At 46.6% G+C, this 20,465-nt stretch overlaps 1 protein-coding gene and 2 long non-coding RNA genes across 4 annotated transcripts in view; 2 read left to right on the top strand and 1 right to left on the bottom strand.

Annotated features, from left to right (window-relative positions):
• The window catches only part of Hm13 (histocompatibility minor 13), a 44,262-nt gene that overhangs the window by 23,328 nt on the left and 469 nt on the right, over positions 1-20,465 (bottom strand). For both annotated transcript variants that reach the window (XM_027945183.2, XM_027945182.2), the window contains exons 2-4: positions 12,132-12,230; positions 5,994-6,076; positions 375-463 (exon numbers count right to left, since the gene is read on the bottom strand). In XM_027945183.2, the coding sequence (XP_027800984.2) occupies positions 375-463; positions 5,994-6,076; positions 12,132-12,230 (271 nt within the window). The remainder of the gene's footprint in view (positions 1-374; positions 464-5,993; positions 6,077-12,131; positions 12,231-20,465) is intronic.
• On the top strand, positions 460-12,015 carry LOC114100465 (uncharacterized). The gene is made up of 4 exons (XR_011706752.1): positions 460-584; positions 7,634-7,680; positions 9,885-9,967; positions 11,399-12,015. It is a non-coding gene; the product is annotated as an uncharacterized lncRNA (long non-coding RNA).
• On the top strand, positions 15,881-16,933 carry LOC139704589 (uncharacterized). The gene is made up of 3 exons (XR_011706465.1): positions 15,881-16,061; positions 16,152-16,279; positions 16,621-16,933. It is a non-coding gene; the product is annotated as an uncharacterized lncRNA (long non-coding RNA).

Below are 20,465 nucleotides of genomic sequence, written 5' to 3'. Positions count from 1 at the left end.
TCACGACAGAGGGGTTTTACTGAGTGCTTATGTGAACCAGGCAGTGTGCTGGGTGCTTTCCACTCATTTATTCCTATTCCTAATAATTGTGCCTATGAGGAAGGTGCTAAATTATCATTTTTACTTCATAAATGGCTGGGGAAAACAAAACAAAAAATCCCCAACAAAATCACCCGGTGCTCAGGGAGGTAAGGCATTCACCTAGAGTCCCATGCCTAGGTGGTGGCAGAGCTGGGATATGAACTAAGCCATGAGATTCCAGAGCCAGCCTCTTCCATCACTTATACTACTGAAGAACCCAATATTGGAAAGACAAAGGGGAGTGGAAGGGAAGACACCCAAGACATACCACAGGGAAAGTGGGTGGCACTGACCTTCCTTGTTTTCCCCAGAGCCCTGTGTGAAGAGCAGCTGAAACTGTCGATTTGGGAAGCTGGCTGGAAAAAACTTATTCATGAAGGGGCTGGAAGGAAAGACAAAGCTGGTCGGCAAACACAGCCCCCATGGGCGACCACGGCCCTCATAACCCCCACCAAGACCCATTTAAAGCTCTATCTCCTGGCACCTCACAGCTGCCCTGCCAGGTAGGTGCTATTGTTCTCACTCTATAGATGAGAAAACCCAAGTTCTTAACTTGCCCAGGGTCACATAGGGAGATAACGTCTGAGCCGAGATTCAAACCTAGGTGTCTGAACTCTTAGTAACTTCTATATCGCCTCTTTATTTTACCACACACAGATACAGAGTTTAGGCAGACAGACTTTTGTGTAAAACAGTTTTTAGATGAGTCAGGGATTCCCAAGTCTGGCCCCCACACCACCTATATGAGAGCCCCTTGTCAAGAAGCTCATTCCTGGGCTCCTTTCTAGACCTACCAAGTCGGATGACCTGATAGTCACCCCACCCCACTCCAGAATTTGCTATCCTACTTTCCAGCAACAGGCTGAGTTTTACAAATACAGCTGGAATTGATCAGCCAGATGAATCATAGCCCCCAGGGCAGGATTACCCCCATATTCACTTCTTCCATGAGGCCTCACTTGCTCAAGACCAGCCTGGCCTCATGATTACCCAGTGTGCCCCACTTCCTGGCCAGGCAGGGAACAGATGTTATTTTCCACACCATCTTCGGAGCAAGATAGCCTACAAAGGCCTCTTGGCCCAGCCTGGTCTTGGGATTGGTAATACTGTGGAGCGGCTACCAGCCTTGGCAACCCAGGCCTGAACCCTGCTTTGCCACACACCAGCAGTGTGGTCCTGGGAGAACCACTTCAGTGGCAGAGTCTTCTTGGGCTTCAGTCTCCTCACCTGTACGTAAGATCATAATACTACCTGTCTCAAATGGTTGTGTGACGATAGAAAGCAGGTAGATGAGCGGTTTAGCCCAGCCCTGAGTCTTGCAGCAGGGATGTTGAAGAACTGTGAACTTCTGTCATGGTGCACTCTTCTAGAGCCTCAGCTTGAAAGCATGTGACATCAGATCAAGTTGGTAATGAGGAAGGCAAATCCCAACTAACAAGTAAGCTGAGGAAGGCAGGAGGTGCCCAGGTCACAGTGGTAAAGGCAGGGATAAGGGAGCTCTCTTTTTAATAGCTTGCTGGCTTGAAGAAGGATGTGGATTCAAGAGTCATCTCTGGGCCTGTTTCCCCACTTGCCAAACTGCTGATCCTTCAAAGCCTACCAGGGCTTAGGTGTGAATATGAGAGGCCTTGTAAAAAGTGATGTGGTGGGCACGGCCTGGGGTCAGGAGGCAGCTTCCATAGCACAGTTTTGGGGTGGGAGGCAGAAGCTGGGATGGAGAGACTAGAAGCTACTTTCAGCTCAGTTTGCAGAAATTGCTTTTGGGGAAGTCTAAAATCAGGGTGCGTGTGGTAGGTGTGGGTAGGGAGGTGACCTGAGGAGCTAAGACCTTCACCTCTTCTTTGGGACTGGCCTCTTCTTTGGGAGGTTAGTTCTCCACTTGTCAACCAGGAGAGTAGGGATGGTTAAGAACACGGGTGCTGGAGTGACACTTCGTAGATTCAAGTCTCAGTTCTCATAATAGTTGTGTGAACTTCTCTTTCCTCCATCGGAAACACTACAACAATAGCTTTCTCATAGAAATATTAAAAGAATTAAGTGAATGCTGGGGATTGAATCCAGGATCTGATTCATGCTAATCAAGTGCTCTACCATTGAGGAATACCACTGGCCCCTTAGACTCAGGTCTTTGTTACTGAGCAAAGATGGGCTGCCGGGCATGGTGGCACATGCCTATAATCCCAGCTATTCGTGATTGAGACAGGAGGATTGAGAAGATTTATTTTAAAAAAATAAAAAGGGCTGGGATGTAGCTCAGTGGTAGAATCCTCCGGGTTCAATCCCAAGTACTGTATAACACAAGGGAAGTCACATGATCTTGCTGGTGTGAGTCTATAAACTTGAGGGTAGGGGCCCAGGTTATCATTTCTGACCCATCCGGGCTAGCCATGGTCTGGAGACACGTGGTAAATGCTTGCTGAACAACTCTGAATGCACTTTCGTAGAAGGCATAGATTCTTTCTGGTCTTTGATGGCTCACATTAAACCTAAAGGTCACTGCTTCCTGCTAAGAAACCACATCCTGGTGCCCTTATCTGGGAGTGGAAGGTAAGGGTTAGTGAAACTGATGATGTGGCTTGTTCCTCCTGGGGTGGCAGATTTGGGCCTTCTGTTCTCCCAGAGTTAGCTGCTTGGGATATAAGCTCAGTCAGCGGTGACAAGAAATAAGCCCAAGTTCCTTTGCCAGGAGGATGTCTGGGATTTGGCTAGGGCTTGAGTTTTGGTGACTATAGATGACTGAAGGCAGGCTGTGGTCCCTGCCTTTCCTCAGGACAGGGAGCTGTGGTTTGTTCTTGGAGGCCTGAGATGGGTGGAGGGATCCTGAAGGAAGCACAGCCTGGGCTGCCATGGCTTGGGGCTCAGCTCTGCTCAGTCTTTCCGCAGACCTCTCCTTTCCAACTCTCAGCACAACATAGGTCCGCCCTCCTTAAGCCTCCCTTTCCCTCATTTTTGCCCAAACTGAAAAGAATATTGGCTTTGGAGTCAGACAGACCAGAGCTCAAAACCTAACTCTGCTCTTATCAGCTGCAAATCCTGGTGGTCATACACCCCCTTCTGAGCTCCATTTCTGTCTTGAACTTTTGCACCTTATGAGAGTCCTGAGGAAGCTCATGTGACTTTCTTTGAGGAAAGTATTTAAGAAAATTCAACTTAATTGAAGAACAGTCAATTGAATCTTTGTATCAACTCTCTAAAAAATATGATTAATTGTATTTCCCCTTTTTATTAAAAATTATTTTCAAAAAAATTTCACTGGATTTCTTTTCCATATACATTTTACAATAACATTTTCATTCATTGGACAGTCTTTGGTTCCTATCAGATTTTTCAGTGGACAGTTCTGACCCTGAATGGTGAGCACACTTCTACCCGCAGCCATCCGTTATTTTAAAAGATCTAATTTTCCCAGATCAAATTTTGTTGCTCTAAGTTTTATTAAGAAAATGATTTTTCTGTTAGTTTCTAGTCATTAACAAATTTTACAATGTGCAGTTTTAGCAAAGCTGATGGTTTTTTCTTTTCTTTTTAGTGGTACTGAGGATTGGATCCAGGGCTTCATGCACTCTACCACTGAGCTATACCCTAGCCCTTTTAAATTTTGAGATAGGATCTTGCTAAGTTGCCGAGGCTAGCCTCAAACTTGCAATCCTCCTGCTCATTCTGAGTAACTGGGATTATAGGCATATGCCACCGCACCTGGCTCTGTTGGTTTTTCTATTGACAATATCCATCACTAACAATAGTGAATTGGTTAGAAGACAGAGAAACAATTGTTTCTTGGCTAATCTGTAAGAAATCTGGGACAATGTCTCTCAGTTACTGTTCTAAACGAAAAAAAAAATGTCTTTGGTGTCAAAATGATAAAGGTTCTAAACACCCTGCTTGGGAAGTTGAATAGAGAAATGACCTTTCTTGCAGGGCTGCTGAGATAAAGTGAAATAATTCCTCAGCACACAGTCTAGCAGTAGCTTTCAAGATATATTGGCTTCCTTCTCTGTGTAGTGATAGTTGGGTTGTGGGGAGAACTGGGGTGTCAAGCCTTTTACAGATGGTAGGGTGGGATGAGCTAGACTTGCAGGGAGGGTCTTCATCAGTGTGGAAAAGAAGGGGACCCTGTGCCTGGAATGATGGCTTCCCACCCGTTCCCCAGGTTCATCACGACTACAGAGGTCTGTCCTGACAATGCTAGGTTCTCTGGACCTTGGTTTTTCAGGATGGGGAATGGGACCAGAGATCTCCCGAGTTGGCTAGAAGCAGAGTTTTTGGGTAAAGGGTCAGTGAAGTAAAGACAATACTGACTTCAGTCTCAAAACCATAGCTGAAGAACCAGCTATGTAACCTTGGGCCAGCTTCTCTACTCCCCGAGTGCCGCCTGGCACTGAGCCCTAGGCAAGCCACACACAGCGTGGCTACTCTGATCCTTCCTGCACCTCTGTGAGGACAGTCTATGGTCTCTATTTTATAGGTGGAAAAACTCATGCTCAGAGACTTGAGTAACTTAAGAAAATTACAAAGCTGGCAGAGCCAGGCCTTGGTCCCAGGGTGCCTCTGGAGCCTATGTTCTGACCGCCACTGTCCTGTCAGCATTCCGGAGAGTAAGGCCACGCCCAGCTGGGTGTCCATTGTCTACAGAGGCAGACCTGCTCTTTCTCTTGACTACTCTGGGAACATCCTGACAGTGAACCCTCAATAGGCATGGTCCTTCTGGCTCCTGGCCTGGTCTCTCTTCGGCACCTCTTCCAGTCCTCCTACCCTTGAAATCTTAGTTCAAGTTGACTTCCTTTCTTCTGGGAACTTTTCCTGGTCTGCTGCCACTGCTCAGTCTTACCAATGGTTTTCAGCCTGAAGCTGTACAAGTTCCACTTGTTGAGTGGAACAAGGCTGCCACAGGTCTGCAGTGCACAGGCTAGCCCTGCACAGGGAGAACGCCAATGGGAGTTCCCTGCCCTGAGAACACTGGTTCAGATCACTCACCCACAGAACTGTCATGAGCAGGTGGTCTGAGCAGGGAGGTGGTGGCAGAAAGATGGGTTCTGGGGCCACACAGATCTGAGTTTGAATCCTGGCGCTGTTGCTTATCAGCTGTATCACCAGAACAGTTTTTTTTTTCCTTTCCTGGTACTGGGATTGAACCTAGTGGTGCTTTACCACTGAGCTATATCCCTAGTCCTTTTTCAGCCTCCTGAGTCACTTGGATTCCAGGTGTGCTTCACCACACCTGGACAGAGCAAAGTTCTTAACCTCTCTGAGCCTCTGTTTCCCTGACTAACCTAGGATTAAAAGAAAGAGCTAAATGCAAGTTTCTCTGGTACGTTAACACAGATAGTAACAAAGTTAACAGTTATTGAACATATTAAGTGCGAGAAACCAAGCTAAAAGCTTTCCACATGACCCCAGAAGGAAGGTGTTATTATCTTCTACCACAATGGTGAGGAAATTGAGGCCAGAGAGATTAAATAACTTGCCCAAGGTCATTGGGCTATTAAGTGGCAGAGTCTGGATTTAAAGTCAGGTAGTCAGATTCCAGAGCTTGCCCCCCCAATCTCTCCCCATACTGCTTCTCTCATGAAAAAAGACAATGCCTCAAGATGCTTGGCAGGCCACAGCACCTGGCGTTACTCATCTCAGTACTCTTGACAACACCAGGATGTTACTGCTCACAAATAACCTTCCCAACAACAGTGGCAGTGAGAAACATCCACGGTTACTTTTATAGGTCCCTATAAAGACACTGTAGCCCAGACATGCTACAGTTCTAGTCCTAGGTCACCTTTAGTGACACAAGGGAAAGATTCCCTTGGGTTTTTGGGCCAAACCCGGCTCTGAATGACACCAAAGGTCATGTTCATATCCAAAACCCTGTTCTGGCTCCTGTGAAAGCTGCTTCATATGCTGCAGAGATGCCTTCTGACCTGATGGTGTGGGACAACGCCAGGATTCCCAGCACGAAGAAATACATGGACAGCAAGAGGTTGATGTACTCCTGGGAGAATATCTGAGGCAGAAATACAAAAAGAAACAGGAAGTTAGGATGCCTGTGGCCACAAGGAAACTATATATAGAGTCCCAGCTTCTCTTCTGGAGGTTGGTCTCATGCCCCTGGAGTCAGGGGACAGTTGGGAAGAAACCTCAGACAAAATCAGGGCACTCCTATTTTCTATGGCTGTGAGAAAAAAGGGTGGGACTCCAAGCCCCATCCTGTACCTCCCAAAGGAGTCTAGAGGCGTGTGCCCGTGACTGCATTATCTGGAAACAGGCAATTATCATTTGTGTCCAGAGTCTTGCAGACGCATGGATGGGGAGCCCAAGGCACAGAAATCTGAGAGCTGTTGGAGCTGCAGTACTTGCTCTTCCATATCTCCTCTTCCTGCCCCCAAATCCCAGGAGCCCTTACAGCCACCATCATGCTAGCTGCAAAGTATCTGGGTGCCCTACCCCACTCTCCATGTCCACTCCACCGATAACTCCTCCTGATAACTGTGGTGGGAGGTTGGGACAGCAGGCCCTGATAGCCACATCCTGGCCACCTTATCGTCAGGTGAAATAGGACATATTCTCTGTCAAATGTTCTAAACTCAAGTGTCACGTGTTAAGTCTGGGCCTTGGCTATGTCATGTTCCTCCACACTTGCTGTATCCTTGCTGAATTTGCTACTGTGATGGTCTAACTGCGAGGGAATGATGTGCTCATCTGCAAGGGCAGGGACACTGGCCCTCTGCTCTCAAGTAAGGCTGTGATGGAATGTGTTTAAATGCCAACTTGATCACAGCAGTCTCCTGGTTAAATCCTTGCAGTGGCTTCCCAATGTTCCCAGAAGCTGGAGGCCCACACCCTTGCACTGGCCTCTCCTGGTGACCACTGTGGACCTCACCGCTCCTCTTCTATGTGCCCCAGTCACACTGGCTTTTGCAGTGTGATGGCTGTGTTACACCACCACCCACAGGTCACTTGGGCATGTACTCCTGGGCTGTTCTCTTTTCCCTTCACCTCGCCAGCCCTATTCATCCTTCCTCAGCCCAAGTTTTCCTTAGGTAGTCCCCCCAGTAATTCTGTGGACATTTACTGGTTTACCACGCTGGGCAGGACATTGTGCTGAACACTAGGAATATAGCTAGCAATAAGGTGAAGTGCCTGCTTGGAGTTCACCTGCCAGCAAGGGAGAAAGAATCTCAAAAGAAACAATGATCTATAAAGTACTGTTAGGTGTGCTGGCGCTAAGGAAAGCAAAGCAGGGCAAGGGTTTAAGCGAAGGGGCTATTATAGTTTGGATATTAAGTGTCCCCCTGAGAAGCTCATGGTGGTGTAAACATGATACCCAATGCAGCAATGTTCAGAGGTGGAATGATTAGTTTATGAGAGCTATAACCTCATCAATGGGTTAATCCATTCGATGGATCAATTTGAGTGGAATACTGGGTAGCAACTGTGTGGGGAGTGGGGCCGGAGGAAGCAGCTCACTGGGGATGTACCCTGGGGATTATATTTTCTCACTGGCTCTCTCCATTCCTGGTTGCCATGTGCCCTGCTGCCATGATGTTCTGCCTCACCTCAGGTCCAGAGCAATGGAGTTGGCTGACCATGGACTGAACCTCTGAAAATGTGAGACCCAAATAAACTTCTCTTCCTCTAAGTTATCTTGTTGGGTATTTTGGTCACAGTGATGAAAAACTGACTGACATAGGGTGAGAGCTGCTACTTCAGACAGTGGCCATGGAAAGCCTTCAGAAGGGAGGACACTAGAATAGAACCCTCAGAGCGGGAGGAGGCTGTGGAGATGCTCAGGGAAGAGCACCCGAGGCAGAGGGAAGGGCAGGTAAAAAGATCCTGAGGTGGGTGCTTGTTTGTGTGTGTAGGGAACAGTAAGGGCCTGTAAGCCTGGGGCAAGGGAACAAGGGAGCGTCAGGAGGTGAGGCTAGGGAGATAGGAGGGAGCCAGACCCTGCGGTACCACGAAAGATTTCAGATTCACCTAAGTGAGATCGGTCAGCACTGGAGGGCTTTTGCAGTGTGATGGCTGTGCCACATTACCACCCACAGGTCACTTGGGCATGTGCTGGGACATGATCTGATGGTCTGACAGGATTCCTCTGTTGCTATGCAGAACAGAGACCCTGAAGGACAGGAGTGGAAGCAGAGAGCCCAGTGGGTGAGGAGGGCCCTGCAAATCCAGCAAAGGGAATACAGTGACCTGCATTGGGGGATGTGGAGTAAAGTGATGAACAGCAAAAGACTCCAAATCTGTTCTGGAATCAGGATCGCAAGAAGTGCACAGGGACTGGATATGAAGGATGAGAGGAGCAGGGACAAGGACTCCTGGGGTTTTTGGCCAAGCAGCTAGGTGGACAGAGGTGCTCTTGTCTTAGATGGAGGTTTGGGCAGGAGCAGGGTTCACCCTAGGCGGGTTCTTCTGTGCTTTCCTGCCTCTGGGGACCTTGTTTTTACACCCCTTCTCAGAGGTTTAACTTCATATTTCTCTATGTGACTGGTGTCTGTCTCCACTACTCAACAAGATGCTCCTTGAAGGCAGGGGGGGTTGACTTTTTTCTTGCTACGGTGGTGTCCCAGGCACAGGGCCCAATGTAGCAGGCACTCAATAAATGCAGAAGGACTGAGCGGATGAGCAGTCCAGTGCCAGGCAGCATGAGTACTACTGTAGAGGAGATACCTGGATTAGGCCTCATCTGTGGAGATGTTCTGTGCCTCACGCAGTGTTCGTCCAATGTGGGCTCCGAGGAAAAAAGCTTGCTCAGGCCACACTCGTGAGCTGGCTACTTTGACTGTGTGGCTATGGGAATTGAGCACTAAGACGCACTTTGCTTTGTGCTTTGGCTGCCAGAAAGTTAGAGCCATAACTGTGGTCCATTTCTGGCAAGAATACAAGTCTTTAAGCCACAGGGTCTGGGTAATGTCCTCACCCAAGACTTGTTTTTTCCTATTTCAACTTTTTTCTTCACCCCTTTGTTTTTCTCATGCCATTGGATTTTATTTTTATAAGCTGCCTAAAAGCAATTGGGTAAATGAGAGGAGATCAAATAAATGCTATCATGTTGAGAAATGCTGTTGTGTTTTCAAACTTCATATTTTCCTAATGCTTCAACATCCCCACACACAGGCAGTGAGCACCCCACCCAGGTAACAGAGGCAGCAGTGTGATAAGGCTGGTCCCTACACAAGTTCCCCTTACTTCCCTCCCCAGACTGTGCCCTCGTGACATTTAAACACACCAATGACAATGATCCCCTCATGCCTGTGTTCTCTGCACTGATCTCCAGTGCAGGCACCTGCCCAGGGGTCCTTCTTCTCACCTGCATAGTTAAATCTGCTCCCTGGGACTTCTCCCCCATGGGTCCCTGTGTGCTGTGCGGTGCCTCCTTCTCTAGGGCTTCTGAGTATAATAGATCCTGTACTTCCACTCGCCTCTCTGAGCATTGAGTTCCTTGGCTGTGTTGGAATGATCCTTAAAGACTCTGCAAGGGGGAGTTCCCCATTTATCACACAGTTGGGGACAAGAGGGAACATTCTAAACCAGGCAGTAAGTCCTTCAGAAAGGCATATGAAATGAAAGGATCTACTACACTCACAGATTGGAGAGAGGGAGACTCTTGGGCAAGTGCCTTTATGGGGTCAAGGTAGAGCACACAAACAAAAGACTGGAGGGGATTTCCCTGGTATGTCTGAATATCTCGACATCAAGGTCAGGGGGGAGGGCTGGAGTGGGAAGTGGTGACAGAGACCAGCCTTAACTACACCTGGTCACCTGGACAGGATGCTTTGAGCTTGACTATGGGGATGCTGTCATTTCAGGAAAAATTCTAATGTCTAATGCAGTTTCAAATGCCAGTACAGCAACGAGAAGTGGGAGGAAGAAGTGGAGTAAGAGCCCTGTGGTAGGTGCTTCTGCTGTTAAACCAACCAGCCAACTAGCTATCAGGTTGAGATTCCTGAGGAGCCTGGTGGCTGCCCTGTCCGCAACTGCCTTTCAGAAATCTCCCCGTGGACACTGCAGAGGCAGGGGGTAGAGGTGGGACTGTGAAAGGGAGCTTCCCGCCCAGAGAGGAGGGTAGGCTGAGCAATGGCAGTCCTGCCTTAAAAAATGGTTCACACCCTCGGCTGTCAGATACTCCTTTTGGAGGGATCTGGCCTAAGGAAAGAATCCTAAATCCTAAATATATTAGGCGGTCTTGAGGCAAGGGACTTGGTGTCTTCCTGCACTGAGCACAACAGAGACTTGAGAAATCTGCCAAAAGCAAAGTCAGAAGCAACAGGCCCACTGTGCCCAGAGCCACAGAGATCTCTGAGGCAGAGGGAGAGGAAAGGAAGCAGAGGGAGACACACTGCACAGCTCTACTTACAGCAGCTCGACTCACTCAGACACAAACACACCACACATTAGACACACTAGAGCAGGCACTTCTGGTGGAGACGGAGATGAAGGTGGGAAATGGAGGCGGACATTAGGGGTGAAGTAGGGGAACAAACAAGATGGGGCACCTGAGGGTGGTATGCCGTGAACCAAGGCATTTGATAAGATATTCACCTGAGATCCAGGAAAAAAAAAAAGGGGCGGGGGGGGGGAAATCAGCAAATAGCCAATGCTCTTTGGTACATCCTTATTTTTCAGAATAAAAATCAGAATGACATTTTCTGTTTGAAGTGATGGGGGTATTGTAAGTCAACTGTGATGTAACTGCCTGTAGGCATATTCTGAAACCGTTAAAAACAGTAGTTATGATTGAACAATGAGATAGTGATGCAACAGGAAACAGGCATGAAAAATTAGGCATTTGCTTCATTTACAGAATAGTAAAACCCAAAAACGTGGATGCTACCTAACGCAGTGGACAGCACAGGGAAGCTAGCACGCTTGTAACTGCCAGTAGGAGTGGAAAACTGCTCCTTTGGAGGGCAATTTGGTACTCTCTCTCTAATTATAAAACAAGCCTCTGCTTGACCTGGGAATACTGCAGACACACTTGAAGAAAATTCGTGCATGTGCCAAATACTTCATGCCAAAATATGTGCAGGAAGACGTTCATAGCAGCACTACTCTGATATTCTAACAGTGGACACACATCCTAAGGGGTATAGCATATAACAGAACCACGGGCAGCTTAAAAAGAATCAGGTGGATTGGACTGTGTTGATATAAAAATACTTTCATGGTGAGAGCTATAGATTTGATAAATATACTAAAAATATTTTAAAAAATATAATCCTAGATCTATGCATAACAGAGCCACAATAAACTAATATTGAGGAGAGGATTATGGCTCATTTGTATTTTCTTCCCTCAAGCTGAAATTCTTTTTTTCTTTAAGGTGCCGAGGATAAAACAAACCTAGGCCTTGGGCATGTTAGGCAAGCACTCTACCAGTGAGCCCACCTCCAGCCCCAGAAAATAGTACAATTATATATATTTAAAAAAAAAAAAAAAAAAAAAGTTTCAAGGAGAGTTTGCAGTAACATGAGAAAATGCTCATGATGTTATCAATGTGAGGTGAGAAAAGCAGCTACAGACTGAATACACCACGTGGTCACAGCCATGGAGAAACCATGCACGGGAAGAACGCGGAAGGACACACCTCCAAAGGGAAACTGTGACTGTCTCTGGAAGTGGGGTTTTGGATGATTGCTGTTTCCCCCTTTTTACTTTTCTGTGTATTCCAGGTTTGCAACACTGAGCCTGTGTAACTTTTATTGGGAAAATAAACCTCGATAAATTAAAAAAAAAAAAAGGCGATTAGTATGGTAGAGGTAATGTCAGAGACAAAAGCTATACCCCAGCCCAACACATACAGTACAATAAAACCAAATTGGTATCATGAAACAGAACAAAAAAACTACATGGAGAAAAGAAATAGACTGGCAGGAAAGGTCCCAAACATGGACAATAGCTGTCTCTGGGTAGTGGGTCTACACGTAAATCTTTAATTTCTCCCTGCTCTTTATTTTCTAGAATCAAACATGCATGGCTCCTGTGATGAGAAAAATAAAACAAAAGAAAATAAAGTTATTTAAACCAAATGACAACACAGGTGGCAAACAACTTACTTTGAAAAAGAGGTAGAGCCCCAAGAGTGTGCAGCTGGCGATGATGGGGAAGCGGGCGGCATCCCGGCTGGTGATGGTTTCAGGCATGTCCGAGGCATTCTGGAGGAGAGAAGAGAGGCAGCGCTGAGTGGGGCTCTGGTCTGTCTGTCCTCTGTGGCTGGCTGCTGATGGAATTGGGTGTTCCAACAACTCATCTGGTGCCCTCAAGGCTTTTGCTTATGCTAGTCCTGCTGCCAGGGAGGCTGCCTGACTCCCCCTGGGCAAGATAATCTGATCCCCTCATTTTCCCATTGAGGACATCTGGACTGTGGTGAAGACCATCCAGAAGAACCCAGGGCATGTGTGGCATGTCTGAGGAGAAGAGCTATGGCAGAGGCAGTTAAAGCATGTGACAACTGAGAAGGGATAGGGGGTTAGAAGACAGAGAGAAAAAAAAAAAAAAAAAAAAAAAAAAGGAAACAGGGCTGGGGATACAGCGCTTGCCTAGCGTGCAGGAGGCCCTGGGTTCAATCCCCAGCACAAAGGTGTGGGGTGGGGGGAACCCAAAAAATGAACCACTGGAAGAACTGAATATGGTTAAAACAAAACAAAACAAAAAAAAACCACTATTACATTTATAAACGGCAGATGCTACTGTTGGCAAGAATGTGATGTAGGCAAAGGGACCGTTGAATGATATTTACATGAAAAAGAACTGAATGCAATCAAACTGACAGTGGAGTAACAGTGTAACATAGGATTTAAATTAGCTTCATAGAATTAATGCCAAAAGACTTTTCCTCACCGTCCTCAAAGGCCCAGCAAACACTTGCTGCCATGAAGCCCTTCCAGATTCCCCCACTGGGATAAGCCAACCCCCAACTATTTCATATCATAACCACCAAAATCCTAGCAAAGGCAAAACAGACACCCATGCCAAGGTGAAATTCTTTCCATAGCAGCCACAGGCTCGTCACAGTGTTCAGTATTCCACTGTTACCATGTCCATCTCATGAAGAAGGCACCAGCATTCCTGGGAGAAGGGATGCCATTCAGCTGTGGAATCTTGCCAAGACTTTGGCTCAGTGCTGGCTCTTAAAAACCAACAGGAGGGCTGGGTTTGTGGCTCAGTGGCAGAGAGCTTGCTTTGCACATGTGAGGCACTGGGTTCGATCCTCAGCACCACATAAAAATACGTAAACAAAATAGAGATATTGTGTTCATCTATAACTAAAAAATAATAAAAAAATATATATACATGTTTAAAAAAAAAAAAAACCACAATAGGAAAAGTTGCACTGAGAGGGGAGCTACTGGAGGGGGATTCTGGCTCAAGGAGGTTCTTCTGCCCCAAGGTGGAAGACTGCAGAAGGGGAATGAGATGGGAGTACAGGGTAGCAGCCCAGGAAACCATCACTAGGAGAGGTGTGTTGCATCATTGGCTTGAGTACAAACCTATCCAGCCTTTTGGGGAGGGCAATCTGGCAGAATATGTCAAATCATAATTTTCACATGCCCAAGGAAATAAAAAGATTCAGACAGGAACTACAAATGACTTTTTAATCATAGAAAAAAAAAGTTCATTTTTCACTTTTTTCCACCCCCTGAAGTGCTGGGGATCAAACCTAGGACCACACACATGCTAGGAAAGCTCTCTACCACTGAGCTACATTCCCAGCCCTTCACTCTTGAATTTGAGATTCTCCTGCTTCAGCCTCCAGAGCTGCTGGGGTTACAGGTGAGCATCACTATGCCCAGCTCCCACCTCTCCCTCTCAATAAGAGAACCTGAAATTGAAGTACACTGACATTCCATTTTTCCTCATAATGGAAAAAAATCCACATTTTTGGTCTTCTGTAGAGATGACTTGGCAACACATGTCAAAACCAAACCACAAATGTGCGGACCCTTTAATCAAGCAAATATATTTCTGAGAATTTTTTTTACAGATGAAACTCTTATACCAGCAAAATGATGCCTATGAAGTACATCCAAGGTATTCCTGGCTGTTAATCGGTTGCTGGTGACTGAAGCAAGTCATCTGCATTCTGAGTACCAATTTGCTCATCTGTCAAACAGGAGGACACCCTCTTAACTTACTTCAAAAAAGAGCAAAGAGGCTTAAACCAAATGAGATGTGTAATGCCAAAGAGGTGGGCAAACTGTAAAGTACTGTGATCACAGGAGGCTGTGATTACTAGCGAGAGGTAAGTGAGGAGCCCCTTTGCAAACTGCTGTGTGTAGGCTGGGCAGCAGGCCCTCCCCTCTGGAGACGGGAGCTCTGTGTGAATCACTCTCCAGCAGCTTCGCTGGTGGGGGTGGGGAGGGTGAGCAATACCATTACCAAGAGGCCCAGTTTCCTTCCTTCTCTCTTTTCTACCAGGCTGTTTTTTTTTTTTTTTGTTTTTTTTTAATTTCTTTCTTTCCTAGTTTTTGGTGGTACTGGGGATTGAGCCCAGGGCTTTACATATGCTAGGCAAGTGTTTCACCAATGAGTTACACTCCAAGCCCTTTTATTTTAGTTTTTTTTTTTTGGTACTGGGGATTGAACCCAGGGTTGCTTACTCATTGAGCCACATTCCAGGGTCTTTTTTTATGTTTTATTTTGAGAGAGGGTCTCACCAAGTCCTTAGGGCCTCACTAATTTGCTGAGGCTGGCCTTGAACTTGCAATTCTATTGCCTCAGCCTCCCAAATTGCTGGGATTACAGGCATGTGTCACCACGCCCAGCCCTTTTATTTTATTTTTAGGCAGAATCTCTAGGTGCCCTGGCTGGCCTTGAACTTGTGGACCTGCTGCCTCAGCTTCAGAGCAGCTGGGATTACATGCATGAGACACACCATACCTGGCTTAATTTCTGCTTTTTTGGCAGCAGTTTGTGGTAGGACTTGGGCAAATGCCTCAGCCTCTCTGTGCACCTCCACAAATTGAATAGATTCCTTTGTGACAGCAGAGTAGGTACAAAATAAACCAGACAGCTCCTGACCTTGGAGTTCCCAGGAAGACAGGCCAAGACCTTGACAGGTAAATAGTACAGTGACATAAAACAAAACAAACATGTATACTGATGTGTGATGTGATTCATGGTATGAGTGCAAAGTGGTTAAAGGAGGGCTGAGGTCAGAAGTCCCACCAGGACTCCAACTGCACTCCTTCCCAGCTGTGGGACCTTGGAAGGTGATTTTTCTCTCAGAGCCTCAATTCCTCAGTTGTAAAATGAGTTGTGAGGATTCCCATTTCTGCATAGGAAGTACTTGAGTAATCATTCAAGTTGTATATACTATTTTAAAAAATTTTTTTTTTTTTAGTTGTGGATGGACACAATATTTTTATTTATATATTTTTATGTGGTGCTGAGGATTGAACCTAGTGCCTCACTCATGCAAGGCAAGTGCTCTGCCAATGAGCTACAACCCCAGCCCCAAGCTGCATACACTATTCATATCACTTTTATGAATGAGGGAATCATGAGTATACAGGGAAATAAAGGAGTGTCAGTGGTGCCAGAGCAGATGCAGCTTGAAAGCCAGGTATGCAGTAGAACTGACTGAGTTGAGGAGTTTGCTTTGTGCACAAGGAAATGAAGCACTTATCAAGCAGAGACCTGCATATACAGAGGCCCAGGGCTGGGAAGTACACAAGGGCTTTTGTAACTTCATCTATAAACCACTGTTAAGGCTCATCTTCACAGATTCCTTCCAATTCAGCCAATACCTGGAGAGGAAGAGGCTTAACGTTATTTGATGACAAACTAAGGTGTGCAGATGCTCCACCTATCAGAGAAATCTGGTCTCCTCTGTGGGTGACTGTTATAAATATCTCATGCTGCAATGGTGAGTCAGAATGGGAGACATCAAATCTGACCAGCAATATTACTAATAAGGATAACGTTTATTGAGAACTTTCGGTGTGCCAAGCGGTGTTTTACATGACCTCATCCTCACAAAACAGGTACATTTTACAAGTGAGGAAAATTTGCTTAGTGTAACACAGATGGCAGGCAGCAGAGCCAGGATTCAAACTGTGGTGGTCTGTTTCCAGAACCCAGGCTCTTGGCTACCATTTACTAGACGACCTCTCTCTTTCCTCTCTGGAAAAGCCTGCTGGAAAGTTGTGATAAGCAGCAGCTCAGGAAGCCTGTGACCTTCCTAAGGAACAGAATCCTGAAGGTAAAAATTAGCTAATCCTTTCTGCCCTTTTTTTCTTGTGGTACAAAGGATTGAACCCAGGGGTACTCTACCCCTGAGCTACATTCCAGCCCCTTTTAAAGTTTCATTTTGAGACAAGGTCTGGCTAATAATGGGAAATAATAAATATATAAAGATATTAATTTCAGCATGGTTTGTAACAGCCAAAGACTCAAACAACCTAGATGACCACAGACCTCCTAAGCCAATGTTCTCCAATTTGGGTGTGTATCAGAATCATGGGGGTGGGGGGGAAGCTCTGTTAAAACACCCTCTGTTGGGCCCACCTTGAGTTTCTAATTCTGAATCTTATTTCTCACAAGATCCCAGGTGATGCTGGTGCTGCAGGTCCAGGGACTACCCTTTGAGACCAGTGCTCTAAACAAAATGAGAGGTGCAGGTGGGATACCACAGCTGTTAAAGAAGAACAAGAAACTGGATGTGGTGGTGCACGCCTGTAATCCCAGCAATTTGAGGCTGAGGCAGGATTGTAAATTCAAGGCTAGCCTCAGCAACTCAGCCTCTCAACTCAGATTTGAGACCCTGTCTCAAAAAGAAAATAAAAAGGTCTGGGATGTAGCTCAGTGGTAAAGTGTTCCAGGGTTCAATCCTCAGCACAACAAAAACAATAATAATAACAACAGCAAAAAAAAAAAAAAGAGAGAGAACATGACCATAACATACTGACATGATTAGATCTCCAAAATATATTCAGTGAAGAAAGCAAGGTGCAGAAAAGACTGCACACATAATAAAATATAACAGTTACATAACAAAATGGGGACACATGCTTACTTACTGTACAGTCTCCCTGGAAGGATATTTAAGAAACAGGTGACAGGGGCTGCTTCTAGGGAGGGAAATTGGGCAGCTGGGGTGGAAGGAAACTCATTGTGCACCTCTGGATACCTTCTAAATTTTGTACCAGGGACAAACATTATCTGCCCTTCCTAACATGAAAGGATGAGGTAGATCTGATATAGAAAAATGACTAACATATACTGATAAAGAAAAAGAAATCAAATTGCAAAGCAATACTTATAATGCCGTTGTTATAAAAATAAACCTACCATGTATATATACACAAGCACATACTTATGTTTGAATATACACAGAGAAAGTTCTTGGAGGTGGGCTGGGGAGGTAGCTTAGTGGTAGTGCATGTACTTAGCAAATTCCAGGCCTTAGTTTCCTTCCCCAGCACCATAAATAAAAATAAATAAATAAAAATGCTCTGGAAGGTTACACTTCAAACAGCTAAGTGGGCTACTTCCAAGGAATAGTACTGAGGAAGCTTTTCCATTATGTTTCTGTACTGCTTGAGGGTTTTTTTTTTTTTTTTTTAAAACAAGTTTATAGTTATTTTTGTCACTACCAAGTTTAAGCACTGCCTTGGGATTCTGATCCTCAGAAAGGCTATGTTCCCTGGGTATCTTGTCTTGGCATCCACGTCCCTCTCCTGGCCTCAGGTCACACTTTTCATTGTCCCTGCTCTGTCTACTGAATTCTCACCTACTTCTGTAAAGTCAACTGCAGCCTCCCCTAGGAGACACACGAGGGCTCAATCTAGTTGACTCAGCACACACCTGTGCATTAATGGTGACTGAGGTCTGTTAGGAAGGCTCGGCACTCCTGCGACCTGGTTCCGAGCAGATGCCTTGTCCTGTTAGTTGAGGGGCTGCTTTGTTCTACAGGCCAAGGCTGCTGAACCAGCTGCTTGGACAGAATTTGCTCCCCTCAGGAACACAGGTCTTGGACAGGGGCGTGCACAGCCCTTCTCTGCAAACCCTGCAGTTGCTGGTATTACCGTCACAGACCCTTGTAGGCCACTTCTTCACAGCACTCCTGCATCTCCACCTTCTTCCTGGGATTTCACAGTGTGCCCTGGACACATAGACCCCTGGGCAAGTCTGTCTTCATATGTCCTCTCTTAGGTGGCTTTATGATCTAACATGAGTGGAAACCCAAAACTCTTGGGCCCCCACACTAACTCTTCTCCCTCCTTGCCAAATGACCAAGGAAATGATGCAGGGTGAAAAAGTGACTCTCCCCAGGCCAAAATGCTACTTGTGTGAGACTTTAGAGGCACCTGTATCCAAAGATAGTGTACTGATCTGAGACTAGGCACACCTGGTTCTGCCCCTATGAGGTACAGTGATCTTAACAAGTCATTCTTTTGACCCTTGATTTTTCTGTACAGTGGGAATAAAACTAGCTCTATCTGCCACACTGAGGTCTCTGAGTATTGAAGTGGGTAAAGATTTTATAACTTTAGAGCATCCTGGTTATTGGAGGGAGAGGCCATCAGTGAATGGTCAGGCCCCATTTGTAAATTTCATAGTTTTCCAGCCCTGCAGGAGATGTTTCGGAGAGGCAATTAGACAAAAGCACTTTAATCCACACTCTCTGCTCCAGCCACACCAGACCTTCTGTGCTTCTGTAACTGCTTTGTCTCTTCCAGGCTTCCTACCTCTCACTTTCCTCTGTTAGAATGCCCTCTCCTGGCTGGAATTCTACCTCTCCATCAATGCTTGGGCCTCCCTCCACACAAAGCCTCCATGCCCTGCTCCAGACATGCGTGCACAGCCTTTCTCTTTCTCTGCAAACCCTGCGGTTGCTGGTATTACCGTCACAGACCTAGTTGTCCTTCCCTCATCCACACTCCTGAACTCCTTGGTGACACTGCTCGACCTACACATCCCTGCAGCATCGCTCCACTGTAGACAATGGCAGAAGTTCGGGAAACACTGTTTCCTGGAGGTGTTTTTGGAAGGGACGAGCGATCCCTGTGCAGAAGGTGCTAAGGAGAAGTGTTCAGACAGTCTGGGAGCTACTCAGATCAAGCTGCTCAGCCTCCTGCCACACTGCCCTTTGGGTCCTTTGTCTTGGTCTATTTCTGAACTTCTCTCTGTACCAAGGGTTTGCTAACAGGCCTGGTATTGAGGATAAGGCCACCTGAACTCTGCTTAGCAAAGGCAGAATAGAAAGAAAAACAGGGTCACACTGAGCCTCTCAACCTAAGCCCTAACAGTTCTCCTTTGCATCTGACCACAGAGAGCCAGTGGTGGGTTCTCTGTTCTTGGGAAAAAAGGCGGCAGCCTTCAGTCACTGCTTAAATTGGGCAGTGTTTTGAGAACCTGAGCCAGAGCAGTTTCAAAAGTGGCAGCTCCTTTGTGGGCCTGCTTCCGCTTGGGTCCATCTTCAGGTCTGGTGGGGGAGGAGCAGTGGGGATGCTTGTAGATTAAGAGGCTGTTAAGGAGGAGAGAGGGTGCCAGGAAATCAGAAGCCATTGGTTCCAGGGACTAGAGAGGGCTTAATATAGGGAAGAAGTGGGGGTGGGGAGGGTGGGAGAGAGGAAGGAAGGAGGAGGAAAGTGCTAGAGTCCTCTTGGGTATCCAATGGGACCAATATTAAGGAAGGCCAAGGACTGGCCAGTTCCTCAGCAGGTAGGCCCAACTGGATGGAGGGACTGTCTTAGGGGAGACAGGGAGAAAGGATGCTTTGAGGTAGGGTCAGGGGCTGGGTGGGAACAGAGTAAAAGGACTGGGTTTTAGCTAAAGACAAATTTGAGTGGTAGTTAGAGGAAGCCAACAAAAGAAGTGGTCTAAGCCTGGTTAAAAAGTAGAGGCATCAAGGTGCCAGGTCTGAAGAGCTGGCTGGAACTGGTTCCAGAAAGTAAAGCAATAGTCTAGATGCTAAAATGGAGCTATTTCCTGGGTTCATTTTTTCATGGCAGGGGCTAGGGCCTGGTCGGAGAGCTTCATGTAAGTGCCCACATGATATTATTTCATTGAGAAAGGAGACGGAGCCTAGATATGGGTCTGGATGCTAGAATTAGCCCTGGGGTGGGTAAGGCAGGGCTCCTGATAGAGGGATGACTAGAGATGGTACCACTTAATTCTCAGGACTATTATTACTCATTAGGTACAGATTGGGGTTGACCCAGAGCCCTGGATGGGGTGACTGTTCCAGCTGGGATGAGTATATGTTGCTGCTGACCAGCGACAGCAGAAGATGGGGCTGGGCCCAGAGCGAACAATCAGCGCCGGAGCGGCGGTGTGAGGGGCGGCTGACCGTGGCTGCCGCATGATGCAGGCAGAGAGGGATGTGTCAGGATCTAGGCAGGGGGAGAAATCAGCTCCCCTCTGAGGAAGGTTGGGTAGAGGGT

This window comes from Marmota flaviventris, chromosome 2, assembly GCF_047511675.1.
Source record: "Marmota flaviventris isolate mMarFla1 chromosome 2, mMarFla1.hap1, whole genome shotgun sequence".
NCBI lineage: Eukaryota > Metazoa > Chordata > Mammalia > Rodentia > Sciuridae > Marmota > Marmota flaviventris.
The sequence above is the reverse complement of the archived record's forward strand: the minus strand, read 5'-3'. Positions and strand labels throughout refer to the sequence as shown.